Source organism: Geotrypetes seraphini, chromosome 8, assembly GCF_902459505.1.
Source record: "Geotrypetes seraphini chromosome 8, aGeoSer1.1, whole genome shotgun sequence".
Classification (NCBI taxonomy): Eukaryota; Metazoa; Chordata; class Amphibia; order Gymnophiona; family Dermophiidae; genus Geotrypetes; species Geotrypetes seraphini.
This window is the reverse complement of record NC_047091.1, coordinates 161,023,165-161,047,984: the sequence shown is the minus strand read 5'-3', so window position 1 is coordinate 161,047,984 and position 24,820 is coordinate 161,023,165. Positions and strand designations below refer to the sequence as shown.

Sequence of the window (24,820 nt, the reverse complement as noted above, 5' to 3'; positions counted from 1 at the left end):
GATCAAACTTGTTTATCAGTATATCTTCCCCTCTACTAATCCAGTCTTCCTCAGTCTCCGGTAGCAGGTAGTAAGGCTAATTTTAGCTCCCCTCTTAGCATTGTTGGAACTTTGTTTTTGTACTCCTGGTTCCCCTTTTGTGCTGGATAGAGCTTGGACGGGTCCTGTTTGGGGATCCATCCGACCTCGGAGGTGTTAAACCTGGCGGGTCTCGTGCTAGGTCCCTCCCCCACCTTCCCATATTTTTGTAGAGGTGCCTCAGCAGGCGGCCTAGCCCCCTGGTTGGTAACCCTCCAGCTTTGAGAGCTGTGGAGTCTGTTCTAATTTAAAAAAAAATAAATCCTGAGGTGTGCGGTCTACAGGACTCGTTTCTCTGTAAAACTGCCTGTTATTTGTGTTTTTCTCAACTAATCGGCACTTTTTCTTTCAGCTAGGGCGTTTTCCGGCACAATGAGCACTTTTAAAGGGAAAAAGTGCTCATTGTGATCCATACGTGAGGTACTCGTGGCTGGCCTGTGCAAGCGTTGTGCAGGCCGGAGCAATGGAGGCAGCCTCGTCGGCAGCAGATGCCGGCGGCCAGGGCGCCCCGCTGATGGTGCCTTGCCAGTTGGTTTCAGATCGTGGGGAAGCCTAGGTTTCTCCCGACGCCCACGCAGAGGGTTCCCCAGCCACCAACGGTCCAGGAGAAAGGATTCCCTTACCGCCGGTCTGGCTGGGGATTCCCTTTTCGCGTTGGTCAGTTCCTCGGCCTCAGCATCAGGAAAGTCCCAGGCTTTTCAGACGCGGTAAGTCGCAGGAACTCGATTTTGGCGGTTTCGGGTCCATTTCCGGCGGGATCCTCCTCCTTCCTCTCAGTTACCTCAGGTGACCTTCCCCCTATTCTGGAAATACAGGGGCAAGGTATGGCAGGTCCTCTTCTGGGGTAGTGAGTCCCTTGGGGCCGCCGGGGGATTTTCCCCCTCAATTTATGTTAGAACTTTGTAAATCTTATATGCTCACAGCAGAAGATTCCGTGTCCACTCTGGGGGTCTCAGGTGGGGGGTTACCCTCGACGTCTTCCCTGGCGCGGCCCCACATAGCAGCAGTTTTGCCCCCCTCTACTCCTCTCTCATCTCAACACCTGAGGGTCTCTTGGGATGAGGATTTTTACCTAGAGGAGCAAGATGTTATTGATGAGGACCTGGACCCTTTGGGAGAATTCCGGGATCCTCTTGGGAGGGGGATCAGATTCCGCCAGCGAGAGTTCAAGCACCTTTCCCCAACTGGCGAAGATGCATCTATGGTGCGCATTTCTCAGCGGGACAAGCTTCCTGGGTTCATTCTGCAGGTCTCCTCGTTTTTGCACTTTGAAGACTCTGTGTCGGAACCTCTGTGTATGGTAGACCTCTTGCGTAAGGGGATCCATTCTGGTTCCCGCTCTTTTCCTATGCATAAGAATATTCGAGATATTATGCTTGCACAGTGGCAAGTGCCGGAAGCCCCTTTTCGTTTTGCGCGCTCTATGGCTCACCTGTATCCTATTCCTGAAGGGGATAGGGACACTTTGATGTCACCTGTAGTGGACGCGGTGGTCTCGGCCATTTCTAAGAGGCATACCATACCTGTTGAGGGCGGTGTAGCCTTGAAGGACCCGGAGGAGCATAAGTTGGAGTCCCTCCTTGAACAGAGTTTTTATGTGATAGCTCTGTTGGTCCAGGTGGCGATGTGTGGTGGGCTAGTGGCTCGGGCGTGTTTTCATTGGGAATAACCACAACAGATGAACACCTCACTAGTTTGGGTTCAATCACAGGATGGCGGAAGCCTTCAGTATGATTCACATCTAAATATGAGTGTAACCACTGTTGGCTCTCTTTATAGCCTCCTGATGCTGTATTTAAGTACTGTTGTTTGACTTACTATCATTCTTTCAAAAATAAATAAAGACTATACAACAGTAAAAGTTTCTTTTTTACTTATCCTTTTAATGCAGTGTCTCTAGCATGCCCCGACGGGACCCATTTCACCCAAAAAGGGCTTTTTCAAGGGTTCATGTGAGAGCTCTTTCTCAGCGTCCTTATTTTTTAGGGGCTAGAGACGCTGAGAAAGAGCTCCCACATGAACCCTTGAAAAAGCCCTTTTTTGGGCGAAACGGGTCTCGTCGGGGCATGCTAGAGACACTGCATTAAAAGGATAAGTAAAAAAGAAACTTACTGTTGTACAGTCTTTATTTATTTTTGAAAGAATGGTAGAAATGGCTGGTAGTGCCCTTCCGTGTCCCCTACCACCCGTCCTGCCTAGTGACTTCTTGCTGGTTCCTGTCTTGGTTCCGATGGGCACCTGGTTGCGGGATTTTTATCCAAAGTGGGCAGACATCATGTCCAATCAGTGGGTTCTGGAGGTGGTTCGGGACGGCTATGCTCTGGAGTTTGCCCATTCCTTGCCAGACCGGTTTCTTGCTTCTCCTTCGCAGCAGGCCTTTCGCCAGACCCTTCAAAGATTGTTGGATTTTCACGCGGTGGTTCCAGTTCCGCTGCTGGAGTGGGGCACAGGTTGGTACTCGATTTACTTTGTGGTGCCAAAGAAAGAAGGGACCTTTCGGCCCATCCTGGATTAGAAGGGGGTCAACAGGGCTCTTCATGTGCCTTCCTTCCGCTTGGAAGCTCTGCAGTCTGTGATTCTGGCGGTTCAGCCGGAGGAGTTTCTGACCTCTCTAGATCTGACCGAGGCCTACTTACACATTCCCATTCGAGCCTCCCATCATCGCTTCCTGCGCTTTGCGATCTTGGGGCAACATTATTAGTTCTGTGCAATTCACTTTGGTATTCTTTTTCATCCCAACCTGGACAGCTGGTTGATTCGAGCCAAGTCGTTCCAGGAGGGCACCTGGGTCACGGCCTGGAGTTTCTGCAGTTGCCGGTTGTCTCCATCTCAGCACCTGGAATATCTAGGGGTGCTGTTCAACACCTCCTTGGGGAAGGTCTTCCTTCCCCAAGCCCGGGTAAGCAAATTGCAATCTCAGATTTGTCTGTTTATGGCATCCCAGTGTCCTCGGGCGCAGGATTTCCTCCAAGTCTTGGGGTCGATGGTGGCTTCCCTTGATGTAGTGAGGTAGTCACAGGCCCCCATGCATCCTCTTTAGTATGCTCTTCTTCGGAGGTGGTCACCTCAGAGGCACAGTCTGGATCACCGTGTTCTGCTTCCGGGCTTAGCTCGGGGCAGTCTTCATTGGTGGCTCTAGATCCCCCATCTTGTACAAGGGGCAAGTCTGGATCAGCCGCAGTGGATGGTGCTGCTTACGGATGCCAGTCTTCTCAGTTAAGGGGCTCATTGTCTAGGTCACTCAGCTCAGGGCACCTGGTCCATGGAGGAGACTTCTTGGTTTATCGATTGGAGACCGGAGCCATCCGTCTGGCGTTGCTAGCCTTCCAGTCCTTTCTGATGGGCAAGTCAGTTAGGGTTCTGTCGGACAATGCCATGGCGGTGGCCTATGTCAATCATCAGGGGAGCACCAGGAGCACTTTGGTTCCACAGGAGGCAACTCTGCTCATGGTCTGGACGGAGTAGCATTTTTTAAGTGCTTTCTCAAGCATGCAAAATGCTGTACTCCATGCTTGCACCACTTATAAAATTACCATAATATAGTCAAAATCCTTGAATGTGCCATTCATATTTTCTTTGTAAAGAACTTAAAACACTATATATGGTTTATTGTGGGCCTTTAATCTGTATTGCCTCTAAGGGTCCAGAAGACTCCTTCAGGAAGTGATCTTGTACAGGTGACTATATACTGTACAAAATCAGTTTAAAATAATCCGCTATAATAAAACCTTAGCACATATGTGCAGTTGAAACTTTGTGCGTCCCTGATCCTTGGCTCCATGTCGCCGCATGCACAGTAGGAGCCTTCGGTAGTTCGATGCGTGCTGCGGTTTCCCCAGCAACTTTCCTGCCCCGATCTCCAACGCCGGCTGACTTCTGATGACATCTCTCCTTCTCACCCCTGGACCAGCAACCACAGGGCATTTGCTAGGCCAGCCCACTTTGATAATGTGAAGCGGGCCAGCCTAATAAAAGCCCCGAGGCTGCCCGGCCTAGAGGATGCAGGACAATGAGCAGGTAAGGGAGAAGGGGTACTACTGGACAGGGGGAGCAGGGAAGGGGTGCTGCTGGACATGGGGGAGGTAAAAGTAAGGGAGATGAGAAGACAGACAGGGGGCAGAGAGAAAGAAAGAAATGCCTAAGTCTACACATCTATTCTAGCACCTGTTAATGTAATGGGCTAAAAAACTAGTAATTTAATAAAATGCTATTTTTATTAGATAGAAAATCCTGCTTGTAATTATGAAGAGATCGTTGGTGTTTCTGCAGACTGCTTTTTATTCTCACTCGTAAGTGCTGTCCCAGCCAAGTAAACACTGATGGTAATCAAAGACTCTTACCATTTGTACATGAGCCTTTAACCAAATATAAGACTGTGTATCTTATTGTTTATTTTTTTGGCTGATGATCTTTTGTGGAATTATCAGTCCATCTGCTATGTAAAAAATTATCTCCATGCTGTGTTTCTTCCAGAGCTTTTTTTGCTTTTCTCACTAGAATCCTTATTTTGTTCCTTTATAGATAATTATGTTCATCGACTTGTTGCAAGTAAAACAGATGGGAAGATAGTTCAGTATGAATGTGAGGGTGATACATGTCAAGAAGAAAAAATAGATGCCTTACAATTAGAAGTAAGAACAGTTCTATTATTTTACTGTGAAAGTTATTTTTTTTATTTGTACATCATTAAGTGTGAAAAGTTTAAAACACGTTTGTGTACTACATTGTTATGTTTAGTCTTTTATCCTGCTAAATTGTCATTAATTAGAGTTCAAAAACAAATACTGCAGACCATGTACAAGATGCAGGCACTGTTTATTACAATATTAATGCTGTATGGTAAATATACCACCTTATTACCAACCAAAGGTCCCAACACGGTCCGTGTTTCAGACAACACCTTCCTCAGGGGTCCTAATGAACATAAATAATGATAAAGTAATGGTAAATACGTGACAATACAACATATGAACCAATGGTAATTAAGTGATAGTGAGATAAAATCAAATAAAAGTGTGATAATAATAATATAAGAATACATGTGGGAAAAGAATGTGAATTAGAGAATCATAATGTGATATTGTGATGTGATTGTGACAAACATATGAGATTAACCATATGAGAATAAAGAAAAGAAAAGGAAAATTGTTGCAGACGTGAACATGAGAAAGAAGATATGGAATGGCAAGAAAAATAATAAAAAAGTAATAAAAAGTGATAAAAGTAATAAAGATGTGATGATAAAAGATGTGATAAAAAAAGTGATCATAAAAGAAGTGACTGAAATAATATAATAACTTGTAATCTGAAATAATATAACTTGTAATCTAAAGTGATATGTGAATGTGATTAATAAATGCAGCAAAGACATGACAACATACCGTGGTGGATAAGGTATATAACAGACTGCAATGAACGAATCAAACCGATATGTAAAAAAACATGAAGCCAAATAAGCACTAGAGAATGACACGGTGAAAAAATTGGTCCCCGTCACCGCCCCGTCCCCGTCTCACCATCCTCTGCACCGCCCCGTCACCGTCATTCCCTTCACCGCCCCGTCACCGCCACTGCCACCCCATTCACCGCCCCGTCACCGCCACTGCAACCCCATTCACCGCCCCGTCACCGTCACCGCTGCATACATAAAAGCCTCAAACGGGTACGATTTTATATACTTTTCTAATATCTCCCCTATGTATCTGCCATTGCCCCCCCCTGTGTCCATATACCATCCCCATGGCATGTCCCCTTTTTGTCTCTGTCCCTATGCCCCATGCACATAATTTCCCCTCTTTCTGTTACCTTCCTGTGTCCAGATTTCCCCTATCTTCCTCTTCCATACCAGTGTGTCTCTTCTTTTCAACCCCATCTAGCTTTTTTCCCTCTTTCTTCCCCCCCCCCCTGCTTCTAGCATCTGGCTCACCTGCCTGTCCTTCCCTTTCTTTCCTGCTGTGGGTTTTTCTTTCTGTTTTCATCACCTTGGCCCAGAATCCTTTTCCCTTTCACTCCCTCCTTACAGTCTGAGCCGGGAACACGGGTGATCGCACGGTCCTCGCAGCCCCCACCCGCCTGCCCAATCGATCCTAGTGTTTAGCCAGTTCTCTCCCTTCTCCTCACCTTAATTTGCAGGCTTTCTTTTTCAGCGACCTGCACGCATTCCCAAAGAGCCGCACACGCGCGGCTGCTCAGTGTTCAATCTTCTGCTCTGCTGCAACTTCCTGTTTCCGGTTGCGTCAGAGCAGAAGATCGAAACTGAGCAGCAGCGGGTGCGCGGCTCTCTGATAGCGTGCGGGTCGCCGAAAAAGAAAATCTACAAACTAAGGTGAGGAGAAGGGAGAGAGCTGGCTAAACACTAGAATCGATTGGGCAGGCGGGTGTGAGCTGCGGGGACCGTGCGATCCTTCATGCCTCACTGCGGGGACAAGACCCATTCACCGCCCCGCGGGCGGTGAATGGCCTTGTCCCTGTCGCCGCAGCGACTGCTAGTTTTCTTCCCCGTTTTCGGCGGTGACCCGCGGCTAAAATGCGGTGGCCGCGGGTAAACCGCCACCGTGTCATTCTCTAATAAGCACCACATAGCTCATTAAAAGACATAAACAACAAGTCATGAAGATTATAAAAGAATGAATAAAACAATAATGAATATTACAAATATATAAAAAACATCATATTTCTAAAATGCATTTATTTAATAAAAAGTATACCTAAAAAAGGGGGCATTAAAAGACCTTATGTTAGTCAATACATCGATGTGGGTCTAATATAAAGGAGTCCAGTGTAAATTGAAGAAGTTTAAAAAAATATATATAAAATGAATATATATGTAAGAATCCGGTAATGAATAGATTAAAGGCCAGCTACCGCAGCCTAACTAGATTTTAAGCTAACTGACAAGTCTTACCAGAGTGCCACCCTGAATATAAAGCAGTGACAAGGTGCAAAAATAATGGGTACAAATCGGTATTACTGCCTCAATTGAGTGATAAAAACTTACCATGATAGTTAACATCAATATGGGTATAATATAAAAAAAGCCTGGTAAAGAATGAAGAGGTTTGTGGAAAGCCTGTAATGGATGAACTAAGGGCCGACTCCACGGGCTAGCTAGATTCTAAATTAATTGACAAGTTTTGCCAGAGTGCCATGCTGAATATAAAACAGTGACAAAATCCAAGATTTTGAATGCGGATCGGTATCGGGGAATTACTACCTCGACCGAGTCATAAAGGCTTAGCATAATGGTTAATGAAGGAACCATACAAAACTTAAATGCAGTAACCCGATAATAGTTTAATGAATGGTGCTGTTAAAAATTAAAAGGGTGCAAAAGTCGAATCCAATATACTCCATTATATGAAAACACGTTAGTGAAACAAATTTGAAGACTTACCAAGTGCCGTTCCGGCTCCAAAGCTAAGTGCAGGACCACGTCGCTATCGCACAGAAAAAAGTCGCAAAAGGATGTGAAGCATTAAAAAGGTCCTGTTGAGGACGTATAGCGCTTCTATTGGCTAGTGAAAGTGATGGTACGGAAGCTGAAGTGTGACAAAAAAAAATTTGACCTAGTGTAAATGACTAAAAAAGTGGCTGGGACAGTGAGGGAAAAATTTTTTTAGTAAGGGCCTGTGTGTGAAAAAACTGAACTGTGACGGTGTGAATTGCAGGATGAATACACTTTGCTAAAAAAACTTGGTGACATCAATGATCATAACATTGCTGAAACATAAATGAAGCATAAATATACTAAATTATATTGGGAGGTAAGGCATAGAGATCCTAAATGATAAATATAGTGAATCGGATACTAATTAGAGTTCCACATAGTAAATGACAGCAGATAAAGACCTGAATGGTCCATCCAGTCTGCCCAAATAAGTACACGCATTATAAATTCATGATCAAATGAAATTGTCTTTTTTTTCTTTAATATTTGTGGGCCATGGACTGTAAAAGTCTGCCTGGTACTATCCTTAGGTTCCAACTACCAGATTTGTCATTGAAGCTCACTACAGTCCACCTAAACCATCCCAAATTAACGATATTCCTGTCTAAGCCCTCCCCAGCCCATCCCAAACCGAAGAGCCATACATGGGAGACAGACTGTGCAAGTCTGACCATTTCTGGCCCTGGTTTTTCAATTTATACCTTTCATTTTCTGATTAGAGATCCTTTGTTCATCGCACGCTTTTTTGAATTCCGTCACCATTTTACTCTCCACCACCTCTCTTGAGAGGGCATTCCAGGCACCATGAAAAAGACATTACTCTTAGTCTACCACCTTGCAACCTCAATTTATGCCCTCTAGTTTTACCATTTTCCCTTCTCTGGAAAAGATTTTGTTCTATATTAATATCTACCTTTTAAGTATTTAAGTTTCTGTATCATATCTCCCCTGACCCTCCTGTCCTCTAGAGCAGTGTTTTTCAACCTTTTTTGGGTAAAAGCACACTTGTTTCATGAAAAAAATCACGAGGCACACCACCATTAGAAAATGTTAAAAAATTTAACTCTGTGCCTATATTGACTATATATAAAGTAATTCTCTTGAATAGGAATCAAATAAACACAAAGAAAGTATTTTATAATGCTGCCACCGCCAACAACACCGTTGGCGGCGGTGGCACTCAAGTGGCTAAAGAGCCGCAGTTTGCCGGCCTAGGGACAACACTGGAGGGTGGCCAGCTGTGCACCCCCTTGGGACGTAAACCCGGGGTGGGGCAGACCGCCCCCCCCACCCTGGTATGCCACTATCTGTACCTCACTCCCTCCCTATGACCAAAAATTCTCCTTTCTTCTATTCCCCGTGTACACAACCATCTCTTTCCCTCCCTTCCTCTCTCCAAAGTCCATGCCTTCTGTGTCCAAACACTCATTCCCTCCCCCACCTCAGCATCTCTTTCCCTCCCTTCCAAGTCCATTTCTTCTGTGTCCAAAAACGCATTCCCTCCCCCACCTCAGCATCTCTTTCCCTCCCTTCCTCTCTTCCAAGTCCATTTCTTCTGTGTCCAAAAACGCATTCCCTCCCCCACCTCAGCATCTATTTCCCTCCCTTCCTCTCTCCCAAGTCCATTTCTTCTGTGTCCAAAAACCCATTCCCTCCCCCACCTCAGCATCTCTTTCCCTCCCTTCCTCTCTCCCAAGTCCATGCCTTCTGTGTCCAAAAACCCATTCCCTCCCCCACCTCAGCATCTCTTTCCCTCCCTTCCTCTCTCCCAAGTTCATGCCTTGTGTCCAAAACGCACTCCCTCCCCCCTTTTGTGTTCCGTGTTTGCCTCCCAGCCCATCTTTGCAACTTTCTCAGCAAAACGAAGCTCAAGCCGCGAGGCTTGTCTTCTGCTTCCTGCCTGCCCTGCCACGCACAAATAGCCAAACGGAAGTATTCTCCGACGTCAGCGCTGACGTCGGAGGGCAGGCTTTGCTTAAGCCCTCCCTCCGACGTCAGCGCTGACATCGGGGAACGCTTGCGATCGGCTATATGTTAGCTGCAGGGCAGGCAGGAACAGAAGACGAGCCTCGCGGCTCGAGATGTATTGAATTTCGCGGGTCCCCCGTCCAGCTCTCTCCTGTCCACGTGGGGCGGACCGCCCCTCTCCCTAGACTGGTGGTACTGCCCTGATGGCGGCCCTGACCGTACGGCACACCAGGCAACATCTCGCGGCACACTAGTGTGCTGCGGAACAGCGGTTGAAAAACACTGCTCTAGAGCAGGGGTAGGTATTTCTGGTCCTTGAGAGCCACAGGCAGGTCAGGTTTTCAGGATATCCACAATGAATATAAATGAGATAGATTTGCATCTCAAGGAGGCAGTGCATGAAAATCCATCTCATATATTCATTGTGGATATCCTGAAAACCTGACCTGCCTGTGGCTCTCAAGGACCGGAATTGCCTACCCCTTCTCTAGAGTATACATATTCACCTTTCTCTGGACCACTTCAATTCATCTTATATCCTTTATCACTTGAGATTGCAAGGAGGAAGATTAGGAGTAATGTTAGGAAATTCTTTTTCATGGAGAGGGTGGTGGATGTCTGGAATGTCCTCCCAAGGGAGGTGATGGAGAGGAAAATGGTGGTGGAATTTTATAAAAGTGTGGGATAAGCACAGAGGATCTCTAATTAGAAAACAAATGGTATAAATTAAAGAACTAAGGCCAGTATTGGACAGACTTGTATGGTTTGTATCCTATATATGGTGATTCGGTGTAGGATGGCCTGGGGAGGGCAAACAGGATGGTTGGATAGGCTGGAGTGAGCTTAGATGGCAACTTCAGCAGTTGGAACCTAGGACAATACTAGGTGGACTTTATGGCCCAGAAATATCAAAGAAGAGACAAGTTAATTTTAATCATGTATTTTTAATGAGAATAACTAATGGGTAACCTGGATGGACCATTCAGGTCTTTTATCTGCCATCATTTACTATGTTACTATTTATGATCTCCAAAATTGAACACAATACTCCAAGTGGGGCCTTGCCAATGACCTGTATAGGAGCATCAACACTTCCTTCTACTGGTTACACCTCTCTCTGTACAACCCAGCATCCTTCTGGCTATAGCCACTGTGTTGTCACACTGTTTCTTCACCTTCAGATCCTCAGACACTATGACCCCAAAGTTTCTCTCCCCATTCTTTTATTTCAGCCTCTCACCTCCAAGTGCACATGGCTCCCATGGATTTCTGCTACCCAAATGCATCACTCTGTACTTCTTTGCACTGAATTTTAGTTGCCAGACAGACCATTTTTCAAACTTTTGCAGATACTTTTTCATATTTTCCACTGTGATACAAGTCTTGGTATCATCCATAAAAAGGCAAACCTTACCTTTTAACCCTTTGACAATGTCGCTCCGCTCACAAACATATTGAACAGAATCAGCCTCAGCACCAATCCTTGAGGCACTCCACTACTCACCTCTCTTTCTTCCAAGCAAATTCCATTAACCACCACCCTCTGGTGTCTGTCCATCAACCAGTTTCTAATCCAGTTCACCACTTTGGATCTTAACTTCAGCTCGTCAAGTTTATTCAAGAGCCTCTTATGAGGAACCGTATCAAAAGCTGAAAGCTAAGTAAATTGCATCTAGTGCAATTCCTTGATCCAGTTTTCTGGTCACCTAATCAAAAAATTCAATCAGGTTTGTTGGGCACGATTTACTTTTAGTAAAACCGTGCCTTGGATCTTGTAACCTATTAAAATCTAGGAAATTCACTATGCTTTCCTTCAGCAACACTTCCATTATTTTCCAATAGCTGAAGTGAGGCTTACTGGCCTGTAGTTTCCCACTACATTTCTGCCACCACTTATGTGAAGAGGGACCACATCCAGGGAACCACTCCTATCTCCAAAGATTCATTGAACAAATCTTTCAGAGGACCCGCCAGAACCTCTTTGAGCTCTCTCAATATCCTGGGATGGATCCTGTCCAGTCAATATCCTGGGATGGATCTGTTCAGTCCCAACCAATCACAATCCTTCTCCAGGACTTTCTTCCATAAACACAGAACAGGAGTATTTGTTTAGCATGTTTTACTTTTTCCTCATTACTCACCACATAATAGTTCATAGCTTCTTTCAATCTCACAATTCCATTTTTTTTTATTCCTCCTTTCACTAATATACCTGAAAAAATGTTTGTCTCCCTTTCTTCCATTTCTAGCCATTTGCTCTTCAGCTTGTGCTTTCACCAAACATATCTCTCTTGGCTTCTTTCAGTTTCATCTGGAATTCCTTTCTGTATTCCTCTTTTTGAAGTTTTTAAAAAATGTTATTTTGGGAACACAAACTCTTTTGCCTTTATTTTCTCTGCCACTCGTTTGAAGAACCATATCGGTTTCCTTTTTCTCTTTTTTTAATTTATTTTCCTCACATAAAAGTCAGTAGCCATTTTTATTACTCCTTTCGGCTTGGACCACTGTTGATCCATTTCTTTTATGTCCTCCCATCCTATCAGCTCTTTCTTCATGTTCTCCCCCAGTTTACTAAAGTCCGTACGTTTGAAATCTAGGACTTTGAGTTTTTTGTGCCCCCCCCCTCCACTTTAGCTGTTATATCAAACCAAGCCATTTGATTATCGCTACTTCCCAGGTGGCACCCCTTCAGACATTAGAGATACTCTCTCCATTAGTGAGTACCAGGTCCAGTATCACTTTTTCATTCGTAGGTTCCATCACCATTTGTCTGAGTAGAGCCCCTAGAAAGGCATCCATGATCTTTCTACTTGTTTCTGAATCTGCAGATGGAACTTTCCAGTCCACATCTAGCAGGTTGAAATCACCCAACAGCAGCACCTCTTAAGTGTGTTACAAGCAGCATATTATTACATAGAATCTGTATAGAGTTAGACATGTTATAATAGTTATACATGCTACATAAAGGCCCCCTCTTATCAAGCCACATTAGGGTTTTTTTTTTTAGGAATTCTATGAGTGTTGGAGTTTTTACCGCAACAGCTGGCGATTTAAACAAAAAACAATCCCCAACGCATGGACCTATATAAGCTTCAGCCAGTGCTGTTTGAATTAGCACTGAACATTCAGTGCCGGCACCCAGACATAGCCTAGCACTGAATATCCAAGGCTAATTCTGTTCATGCTAATCGGTGTTTTAAAAAACACTGACCACCACAGGCTGAATATCAACCAGATAATGTGTAACCTATAGATACAGGAAACAATTGTGGGACTCCAAGGTATGTTTTTCCTTTAGATCAGCAAAGCGCCATACTTGCCCCCTTTCTTGATCATAAAATTGCCCTACACAAGACACTCCTCTACTCTCCCGTCATTGAAAGATTCTTTGATAATTACCAGGTTGAAGCACAACATGTATCTCAAGAGGTTTATACCAGAAATGTTTCTACCCCTTCATAATGCCTTGGGTGAGTCTCTTCATAAAAGCGGTTAATAAATCTCAATAAATATATATCCTAAGCTTATGTTGTCTGTATGAAGTGCCTGACCCTAATCCCTTCCAGACATACCAGCCAGGGCATCAATGGGGCTTCCTTTCCATTTCCCTCCTCCACTTTTTGTCCAACAGGGATTCATTGTGGTTTACAATAAGATTCCCATTAAAGCTGAGAAGGAATCGTAGGGCATAGAGGGCAGAGGTCATGAGGGATTATAAGGAGAAAAGATATGTATTTAACATTTTTCTGAATTTGTAGTGAGAAGGGAGTTTTATATAATTGCACTGTTAAGTAGTATTTCCTAAAATTTGGTACTGCCAGACTCCATCCCCCCCATCCTTCCTTGCCCTGAACATTACCTGCTTGGTTATTCTAGAAGGCTTTTTTTTCCATTGAAATATCTGGCCATTAAAAAGTGATAAATCACCCGTCTTAATAATTGATGAACTGTGTATGAATGAATTACTCCTCCTTATATTTAATATCTCAATTGAATATTTTGCCATTAAAAAGTGATAACCTGGTGGTTGTGTTTAAACAATCTGTAAATATTTTTGGGGCAGTGGGAGGCAGAATGTTCTTTTGGGCTTCCAGGTCAATCAAAAACAGCTAAAACCTGGCATCATGAGCTTTCATTCTCAACTGCCTGGAATTTTGTCCCCTAGTTTTATATTTCTTTTCCAACTTTAGCCCCTTTATTACTGTCACAGTCTTCAATTGGGGATTGTGCACAAGAGCACTATGAAACCTTCGAAACCCCTAAATCCAACCACTAGGTATCACTGTTCTATGATAAGTAGGCCCTTTTCTTTCCTTACCCAGTGGACCTTAGCATTGCCTCCACAGCATCCTCAACACATGTATTTCTCAAGAAAATATATAGAGATTGACATTTTGCTAGTTAATTTGACTTTATTTTTCATCTTCCAGCTAATATCAAGTCTCTTAAAGATCACATTGTTCAATTATTCATAAAGAGCAGGAGCTAGTGATGAGCACATTATTTATTTTTAAAAATTCTATTCTTCTTATAATCTAAGCAGATTACAATTCACATACGTAAATCCAATTGACAAAACATCAGTACTTTTAAAACTTAGAACTTTTACATGTAATCATCTATACAAATCTAGTAAAAGAAAAGGGCCACCAATCGAAGGGGAATGCCCTAACAAATAAACAAGTTTTCAGTGATGTTTTAAAAGACTTCAAATTTTGGCATAACCTTAACGAGCCATTCAAAGCATTCCATAACCATGGATCTGCCACTGAGATTGCTGCCATCCATGGTTTTTTTTATAGTGTACCTCATGTACATGCCCAAGAGAGAACCTCATTGCTGATTGTGATCGCAAAGAGCAAGATGATAGATAAACTTGATAGAAACAGTTAATGTATCCAACTGGAGATTTAGTTCAGTTGCCTCTTTTCTTGCTGTAATTGTGGAAAACACGTACAAAGCAGTTATCTTTGATGATCACAGATTGCATATAGGGCTTGATTCTATAAACAGTGCCTAAATCTATAGGCACTTAGAAAAATGGTGCCTATCGTATGTCAATCAAATTTAGGCACTATTTGTAGAATCGCGTCTCTAGCTTAGTGCCAGTATATCAGAACAGGGTTTTCCTGGCATAAAATACAAGCACCTAACTCATTCTATGCCCAAACCCTGCCCCAACCATGCCTCAGGTAAATGCCTCAGTTTAGATGCTGACACAAAAATTATTTGTTTATTGATCAGTTTTTAATGACGCTTTCAATTACTGCTCCAATTAAACCAATTAAAGTTAGGTGCCTCAATCTAGGTACCTACCGGCAGATGCCATTTAAAGAATCAGGCCTATAGTGTTTGATCATCCAAAGTGTTTTACTTTATTGAAAATGAAACCAAACCATGTATCTAGGTTCTTGTATCACTGAATCTTTACCCAAAAATGTTGACGCAGGTTTACCTTCTATAATGACTCTTGAATAGAATCTGACCTTTACAACATCAGTAAATGAGAAAAGAAAGAGTCCTCTCACACGCTGTGAATTTCTGCATTGAATAACATTGTTTAATTGCTTAAAAATGTAAAACAGTCACTTGGGACTGATCCTTGGGGATAGGGGCAGGTGGGGAGGAATTGAGACAAATTTTCTACCACAACTTCTCCTTCCAGTGAAACCGCCCCCCTCCCATCCGGGCGTGTGAGCCAGCTCCGCCCCCCCTCGGCGAATACCTTTTCTTGCCTGCGAGAACGGTGAGCCCAGAGTTGAGCCTGCAATCGGCAGAGCGTGCCTCAGCTTGTTTTCGGGCCGTTTTTGCCACAGACCCTCGTCGGACACCCTCAGCTGCAATCGGCAGCACATTTTCATCTCGGGGCCGGCTCCTCCACGGAGCCTCCAGTGAAACCGCCCCCCTCCCATCCGGGCGTGTGAGCCAGCTCCGCCCCCCCTCGGCGAATACCTTTTCTTGCCTGCGAGAACGGTGAGCCCAGAGTTGAGCCTGCAATCGGCAGAGCGTGCCTCAGCTTGTTTTCGGGCCGTTTTTGCCACAGACCCTCGTCGGACACCCTCAGCTGCAATCGGCAGCACATTTTCATCTCGGGGCCGGCTCCTCCACGGAGCCTCCAGTGAAACCGCCCCCCTCCCATCCGGGCGTGTGAGCCAGCTCCGCCCCCCCTCGGCGAATACCTTTTCTTGCCTGCGAGAACGGTGAGCCCAGAGTTGAGCCTGCAATCGGCAGAGCGTGCCTCAGCTTGTTTTCGGGCCGTTTTTGCCACAGACCCTCGTCGGACACCCTCAGCTGCAATCGGCAGCACATTTTCATCTCGGGGCCGGCTCCTCCACGGAGCCTCCAGTGAAACCGCCCCCCCTCCCATCCGGGCGTGTGAGCCAGCTCCGCCCCCCCTCGGCGAATACCTTTTCTTGCCTGCGAGAACGGTGAGCCCAGAGTTGAGCCTGCAATCGGCAGAGCGTGCCTCAGCTTGTTTTCGGGCCGTTTTTGCCACAGACCCTCGTCGGACACCCTCAGCTGCAATCGGCAGCACATTTTCATCTCGGGGCCGGCTCCTCCACGGAGCCTCCAGTGAAACCGCCCCCCTCCCATCCGGGCGTGTGAGCCAGCTCCGCCCCCCCTCGGCGAATACCTTTTCTTGCCTGCGAGAACGGTGAGCCCAGAGTTGAGCCTGCAATCGGCAGAGCGTGCCTCAGCTTGTTTTCGGGCCGTTTTTGCCACAGACCCTCGTCGGACACCCTCAGCTGCAATCGGCAGCACATTTTCATCTCGGGGCCGGCTCCTCCACGGAGCCTCCAGTGAAACCGCCCCCCTCCCATCCGGGCGTGTGAGCCAGCTCCGCCCCCCCTCGGCGAATACCTTTTCTTGCCTGCGAGAACGGCGCGCAGCCGTTCGGCGTGCCGGCTAAGGCGCACGGCAAAGGCGCGTGCACCTTAGCACGCACCTTTGCGAAGCGCCTGAGCGAAAAGCACCACTCCAGAACAAGGATAAGTACACATTAAAATTAGAATCTGCATGCTTACACTGCATGTACAATTGTATACTGCATGTTTATTACTGGACCAGTACGAGTAGTCAACATGCACAGACTGATACTGCATGTTCAATAGGCATAACATTATGTAATCGTATGCACAACTGCTTGCTTAATAAACATAATATTATTTAACCGCACGTATAACCAACTAATGCATGAACAGCCTACAACCATATGTACAACCTGTTAGTGCATGACCTGTCCAATTAATGCATGAATAATTACTATATGTTACTGCATGACCAGTACTACAGGCACAACCAGCCACAACTGTCTTCCCCACAGACTCTACTGTATGATTATCCTTCTATTCATAGTTAAGATCTCGCTACCCCTCACCGTAAGTTCCTCCCATACCCAACCCGCTCTCACAATTCAACTCAGTCCCCTCACCCAACTTACTCGTCTACAAAACCAGTTTCACCCCACCACTACCTCTCTAGTATCTGCTGACCCAGCCACACCCAGCCAGGCAATAGTCCTCACTTATCACAACCCGAACCACTCACCTTACCACACAACATGGCAAGCTGCAACAAACAACAACTACTCTTAGGGATTCTATACCTATGCCTATTAAGCTCTAAATGCTGGGGCAATGAAGACAACCTCCCCCAACCTATGCACACCTACCCCATCTCCTGGCTCAGACCAATCGAACTAACTAAGCCCTCCAACCCTCTCCAACTCCTACAAAACCAGCCAAAACAAGACCTTCATCAAATCACAGTACTAAACACCACCCGCAAACACCGCAAACCACACAAGAACAAGCTCTGCAACAGAAACATAAAAAAGATAACATTTTCGGAAATCCCTACAGCTAACAGTTACGAAAACATTAAGGGATATTACCTAAACACCCGTTCCGTGAGAAACAAAGCCCACATAATAAATGATTGGATACTACAAACAAAACCCGATCTCCTGTTTCTGACAGAAACATGGATGATCTCTGACACCGACACTATCATGAAAGAATTTCTACCTCAGGGATATAAAATTATCCCACTATCAAGAAACTGGAAAAAAGGAGGAGGACTAGCGATCATCCTAAAAGATCACTACAATTACACCATGACCGACTCCAAATCTTCAGATAACCTCGAAATACTAACTTGCATAATCACTAACGCACAGTTAGAAGAATCATTAACCACAACTCTATTCTACATCCCACCCAAAAAATGGTCAAGCGCGAAAGAGGAATTCGCCGAATTCCTTACCTTATCTAACCTAAAAGGCTCATACAACCTGCTTCTGGGTGACATAAACACTCACCTAGAACAAAAGACAAAACCAGAAATAACTGAAATCGCCAACCTCCTTATGTCACTGGACTTTCCATACCCAGACACAGAAATAACCCACGAAAAAGGACACAAACTAGACCTAATCACCTTCTCCCACAAAGAAATACTAACCCCCAAAATACAATACCACTCAGGTCCCTGGGAAAAATGTATCTGGTCAGACCATTTCATTGGCAAGTTCAATCTACATTGGCAGAAACAGAATACACATCAAAAACACAAAAACGCAAATTCGAACACAGTAACCACCCGTGGCATTATTAACCCAACCGAATTCTGGACCCATTACGAGTTACAACCCATAAACAATGAAATTCAAGACTTCCCCGCATCATGGGAAATCTACAGCAAAGAACTCTTAGACCTAATAGCACCATATAAAACATACAAAAAGAAAAATAGACCACCAAACGAATGGTTTGACTGTGAACTTCTAACCACCAAACAGGAACTAAGAAAATTGGAGAGAATCTGGCAAAAAACAAACAATGACTCAGACAAGACAAACTGGAAACAAAAAATGAAAATATACAAAAATCTGATCAAAGAAAAACGCACTAAGCTTTATGCAAATAAAATCGGTACATCAAAAATAAACAGCAAAGAATTATTCAAACTAGTAAAAACTATAACCGATACAACACAAATACTGAAAAAGGACACTGAGCAAACTCCATCAGCACAAACCCTAGCCAACTTCTTTCAAAACAAAATCACCGAATTAAGAGCAACTCTACCCACATCCACACCAAATGCTCTCCAATTCCTGGATCCCCATGACCAAGACACCAGAGTAGACATGTTATGGGACCACCTCGAATACCCAAACTGGCAGCAATTCCTAAATTTATTTAACAAGTACACCAAATCTAACTGCCTACTTGATACATGTCCCTCTAAAATCATGACAACTGCCCCCCTAGAATTTAAAAAGGAACTTTTTGCATGGCTAACATCCGCCCTTGCAAACGGAACACTAAACAAAAAAATGGGACATATACTAATCACTCCAATCCCCAAAGATCAGAAAGCCTCCCCAGCACTGACACCCAATTTCAGACCCATAGCAAGCATTCCCCTCTTCACAAAGATACAGGAAGGATTGGTCAACCTTCAACTAGTCAATTACCTAGACAAATTTAACCTCCTCAACGATCACCAATCAGGATTCAGAAAAGGATACAGCACAGAAACTGTCCTAGCCTCCTTGCTGAACCACCTTTATGATCTCTTTAGCAAGGGCAAAAGCGCACTGATCCTACAACTAGATCTCAGCAGCGCGTTCGACCTGGTAGACCACGAAATCATGCTACTGTGCCTTGAAGCAATGGGAATCTCGGGAAAGGCAAAGAAATGGTTCCAAGAGTTCCTAACAAATAGATCCTACCGAGTAATCAGCAATGGAAACTACTCTAAACCATGGAAAAACCCTTCAGGCGTACCTCAAGGTTCCCCCCTATCCCCCACACTTTTCAATATCTATATCGCCTCCTTAGGTCACCTACTACAAAAACTAAATCTAATATACTACATTTATGCGGATGACATATCCATCCTCATACCCTTAAACGACATCACAAAAGAAATTGTAGATAATCTCTCAAACACAATGACCGAAATCGATAAATGGACCACTAATTTCAAACTAAAACTAAACACAGAAAAAACAAAAGTCTTTCTGGCTAGTCCCAATGACAAAATTACGACAACATCGATAAAAATAAATAATCACGAATACACAATTTCCAAAAACATAAAAATACTGGGCATCACTCTTGACACTCACCTAACTATGACCGACCACACAAACTCACTAGTGAAAAAATGCTTTTACACGCTATGGAAACTAAGAACCATAAAAAAATACTTTGACCCTTCTTCATTCAGGTTGCTGGTACAGGCACTGATCCTATCCCTCCTTGACTACTGCAACATCATCTACCTAGGCATCCCACAAAAAACAATAATAAAACTGAGACTAATACAAAACACCGCCGTTCGCCTAATTTTTGGACTAAGAAAAAACGATCACATCAGCCCCTACTACAAAAAACTACACTGGCTTCCAATAGAAGCGCGAATTCTATTCAAATTCGCTTGCACCTGTTTCAAACAAGCCTGGGGACTAGCACCTTCATACCTACAAACTCACTTCACCCTATACAACCCCACAAGAACGACCAGAAACAAAAACATCTTTGCATACCCAAAGATTACAGGCTGCAGATACAAATCCTTCTTGGACAGAACCTTCCAGTTCCAAGCGAACAGACAGCAAACCTGGCTGAAAAACCACATAAACGAACCAAACATGACTTATAATACTTTCCGCAAATCGATCAAAACCACCCTATTCGCTAAATTCATTGGCTAAAACGGTCCCCTCCCCACTAAGACCCCTCTCACGGATGTTCTAAATCTTTCAGACACTCATTACCCTTAGATCTCCAATTAATATGTAAGTTACCATTTAGACTATTGTACTGCATCTAGACTCTTTATTCGGTACTGTATTTAAACTTATTGTATGTTTTGAATTTGGACTCACTCTACTGTATTATATGTGGATTTATTGTATTGTATTAGTATTGTACTGTACTTGTTATTCGCTGAATGTCCAGCCTTCTTACAATGTAAACCGCCTAGAAGTCGCCTGACTATGGCGGTATAGAAAAATAAAGTTATTATTATTATTATTATTATATTCCTTGCCACAGAAGGAAAACAAGCTGTTTCCTGTCAGCCTTTTTCTGTGTTGGCTTCACTATGACATCTAAATGCATGGAATCTCTCAGTCAGACTTCAGATGGAAGCAGGCAGATGAGGAGAATGAGAGCACAGATAAGGAGTGCTCTTTCTTGATACTAGAAAAAGAGACATGAGGACTGAGTAGGGTAGTGAAGATCCTGCTTGGAGGTGTGGGGTAGAGAAAAGGACATTAGTTGGGGAATAGGGGCAAAAGGTGGTTTAATTTGTCTGGTTCCTACACTGAAAACTAAAAACAAAGAAAGGACTGCAGAGTAGAACGTACAAGGTGCAGGAATATTAATTAAAAGTCTATATAAAATAGAGATCCATAAAAAACGGCTCTCTTATAAATGGAATGCGGAACCAACACGGTCCGTGTTTCGGAGAAACACTCCTTCCTCAGGGGTCCGGGGTATCCGATGTATCACTTATAGAGAGTCATGTGGAGCACAGCATTGTAGTATAAAATAATCAAAATTTGTGAATCGAAGGCAAGAAGTGCTCCGCATGACTCTCTATATGTGATACATCAGATACCCCGGACTCCCGAGGAAGAAGTGTTTCTCCGAAACATGGACAGTGTTGGGTCCGCACTCCATGTATAAGAGAGCCATTTTTTATGGATTACTATTTTATATAGACTTTTAATAAAGATTCCTAAACCTTGTACATTTTACTCTGTTTTTGGTGTTCGCCTTTTACTGCAGACCCGTTGGATTTTTCTTTGTTTTGGCTCCTACACTGTTCACCTACCATCAAGATTTACCATGTTGTTTTATCCTAAAGCACAGGAAAAATAACATGATTTAAACTTCTTTTCATATTGTAAAGAATGCATCAATGACATGGGAAACTAAGTGGAGCACAATTTTTTTAGCTGCACTTCCTCAGTAATGTGTATTTGTCCCTCTGTTTTTTATCCTTACAGTACTCCTACTTGCTAACAAGTCAGTTGGAATCGCAACGCATTTATTGGGAAAACAAGATAGTACGTTTGGAGAAGGATACAGCTGATGAAGTATGTTCTAAGTTTGCATCAGAATTTTGTTACATATATAACATATGAAAAAAAGCAGTCAACCTGACTGTAAAGGTAAATTTTTCATAGATTTATAGGAAATTTGTGCACACTAGGAATGTTAATTTGCAGATGGGCTCAGATAGAATTATTTTATAATATACGCAGCCTATGTTCATTATGACATTAAGTGGCACTCTTGGGAATGGTTTATTAAGGATTATTAACACCTGTTTTTCTATTAATTATTATTTAAAAAATTTCTATATTTAAAACTAAACGGTTTACATAATTTACATACATAATTTTGTAAAAACATAATAAAACAGACACACAAAAATCATCAGAAATCATATCTACAAACTAATACTGTGCAGAGAGGAAAATTATTGGCTAAAAAAGGCATCTACAAAGAATTGCGTCTTGAGTAATTTTCTAAACATGCCCTTTTCACTACAGTTTCGTATTTGGCCTACAAGGGAATTCCATAAAGTCATTTTGCCAGTCTCAAGAAGCCTTGGGTTAACATTCGTCTTCAGTAAAGCTAAATTTTCAGAACATAGTGATCTGTTTGGTGTATAGCTAAGCATACTATTTTTAAACAATTTTGGTATGTTTCTATACAAGAATTGATGGCAAATCATTGCTGCGTTATATTGTATTCTGAAGGTGACTGGTAGCCAATGCAATTGTTGAAGATATGGCGAAATATGATCATATTTTGCCAATCCCATTATCAATCTTATGCTGCATTTTGTATAACTTGCAATGCCCTACACCTTGCTTTTAATTAATGGCATTTCTTTTCTTTTTTTTTTTTTTGTTAAACAAAATGCTTTTGGATTCTCATTTTGCATGTCTGTAAACAAAATGCTTTAAAGCTCTCTAACACCATGATTGTGCTAATCCTAACATGTCAAATAAGCAATCGCCCCTTTTTTTATGAAGCCACGTTAGGCATTTTTTATTGCCATCCACGGCGGTATAGCTCCAATGCGCATAGGAATTCTATGAGTGTCGGGGCTAATACCACTGCGGCTGGCGATAAAGTCTAACGCGGCTTCATAAAAGGGGGATTTAAATTTGAATCTGGTATGCATGATATGAAAATTAGTAAAATTCTACTCCTCTCCTAAAAATATCTTTTATATGCTTGAGGTCTAGTCAGTGATATGGTAGCAAGTGATAAGTCAAAGAAATCTACATACTCGCCTTTTAACAGTACTGTTCCACATAGCACTTCATTGCATACAAGTAATCGGAGACAGACATCCATGGGACTAATAACCTATACTTAAGTAATTGAAGATACTCATTTATGCCTCTTGCCTCACATCTGTGGCTTTGGGTATTACACTTTTATCACATTTTGTCTCTTTATTTTTATTAATAAAAATAATCTGGGTTTCAAGATCATCTTCAGTTATGCTGAAGATATTACAATACTCATTCCTATTACTCAGTCGGTGGAAGATATTTCTAGTAAAATAAAGGAATATTTTTTTCATATTAATAAGTGTCAGATTGAAAAGCTCCACTTACCATTTAGCCCTGTTGCCATGCTTCCCCTCTACCCCAAATGATTTTATTTCAGAGGAGTAGGTGGGGGTATTGGGAGTACATCTTGCATATGCTTCCTCCCTAGCAAATTCCTCTTCATGCAGCCTTCTCTTCCAGCACTCCCCAGCATTCTCAGAACATTTTCTTCTCTTCCTCTTTTCCCCCTACCCTTTGTACCTTACCTGACCCCCCCCCACTCATCACAGATGAGTGAATTTCTCAAACTTGGAACAAAAGCTATTTGAAAATATTCTATCAATTTAAGTAAAACAAGGCACTATCCATAGCTTTACCAGGTTGACCTTGAAAGTCTTAATCTTGGCTAAATACAAAGAAAAATTTGTTATATTGGGTACTGACAAGCTATAAAAATATAACAGTCCTCCTAATACCCATGATATATTTTTTAGTTATAGACTGGAACGAAAGTGCAAATAAGTGTAATGGTAAGTTTATCACCGGGATTACATAAACAGATTAATTGGAAAAATTGGAATGGGTTTAGCAGGGATGTTTGTACAGACACTACATTTTACTATAAAATCTTTAAAGACCAACATCATAAAATATTTATAGGCTTTAGAAATTGCCAACATTGGGCTTTATTTTAGAAAACATTTCCCATATATAAAGCATGTTGAATATGCCGACCATGGTTGTAATAAAATTGCTTGGACCACTCGTAAGCATTCCTAACAATAGTGTTGTGAGGTAGACATCAAATTTACAAAATATATGAGGTACTCCTGTCTTCAAGCAGATGGAAATAACATGTGATCATTAGTAAGTTCTGACGGATAGATCTGGGAGCTTATTTTATAACAGCAAATTGGTTCCTATAATATGTTGCCTTTATACGAGAATACGTAGAATAAAAAAAAAGTACAAAATTTAAAGAAATAGTCCACTGAATGTAAGATACTTAATAAATAAACCCAGCCAAAGCTGCTGAATTAAATATTCATTATTATTGGACCATCGTATACTAGTTATTCAGAGATGTAGACAACTCCAATCTTCATTATTACTGAAAGTTTGTAATTATAAGTCCATTTTAATTTTAGGCACATCTGCGTTTCTCAATCTTACATACTATGTGGATAAATCTATTCTTCCAAACGCAATTCTTATAATAACAGAAAAGTAGCACTACCTAGCTTCTGTTCAAAATGTTCCCCAGGACATGAGTGACTGGCATGATTGCATCTCAAGTGGTGCTGTGCTTCAGACTGGAGTACTTCTTGAAGAAAAATGAAAACATTAATTTCAGTATTGCCAAACATATTAATATACTCATATCTGGCTTATTTTGTGATTATCTCACCTTAACCAAAAGTATATCAAGTTTCCTTTAGCACTGGGGCATGTCTGGGGGGGAAGAGTTAATGTGTTCTGTGTTAATTGGTTAGTGTGTGAGCCCTTGCTTCCTAGAAATTAGGAGTTAGTGAGTGCTCACATGCTAATGTGACCAAATAAACACAGGTTGGAATGTTTATACTCAAAAGAGAACTTTTCTGAAATACCTCAGCCCCACCACTCCACCGCTATAATAGTTTTTTAAGCGGGAGATTTATGTGGTGCCTCATCATTGGTAGATCGTTTTTAAAGCATCATGAGTGTATAAATTTTTTTAAATTTTTTTACTTTTT

The 24,820-nt window shown here is 42.7% G+C and overlaps 1 protein-coding gene across 1 annotated transcript in view; it reads left to right on the top strand.

Annotated features, from left to right (window-relative positions):
* Window positions 1-24,820, top strand: part of BRAP (BRCA1 associated protein) — an 88,414-nt gene that overhangs the window by 44,808 nt on the left and 18,786 nt on the right. Inside the window, exons 9-10 of the mRNA XM_033954036.1 lie at window positions 4,600-4,709; window positions 21,522-21,611. Coding sequence (XP_033809927.1) covers window positions 4,600-4,709; window positions 21,522-21,611 — 200 coding nt within the window. The remainder of the gene's footprint in view (window positions 1-4,599; window positions 4,710-21,521; window positions 21,612-24,820) is intronic.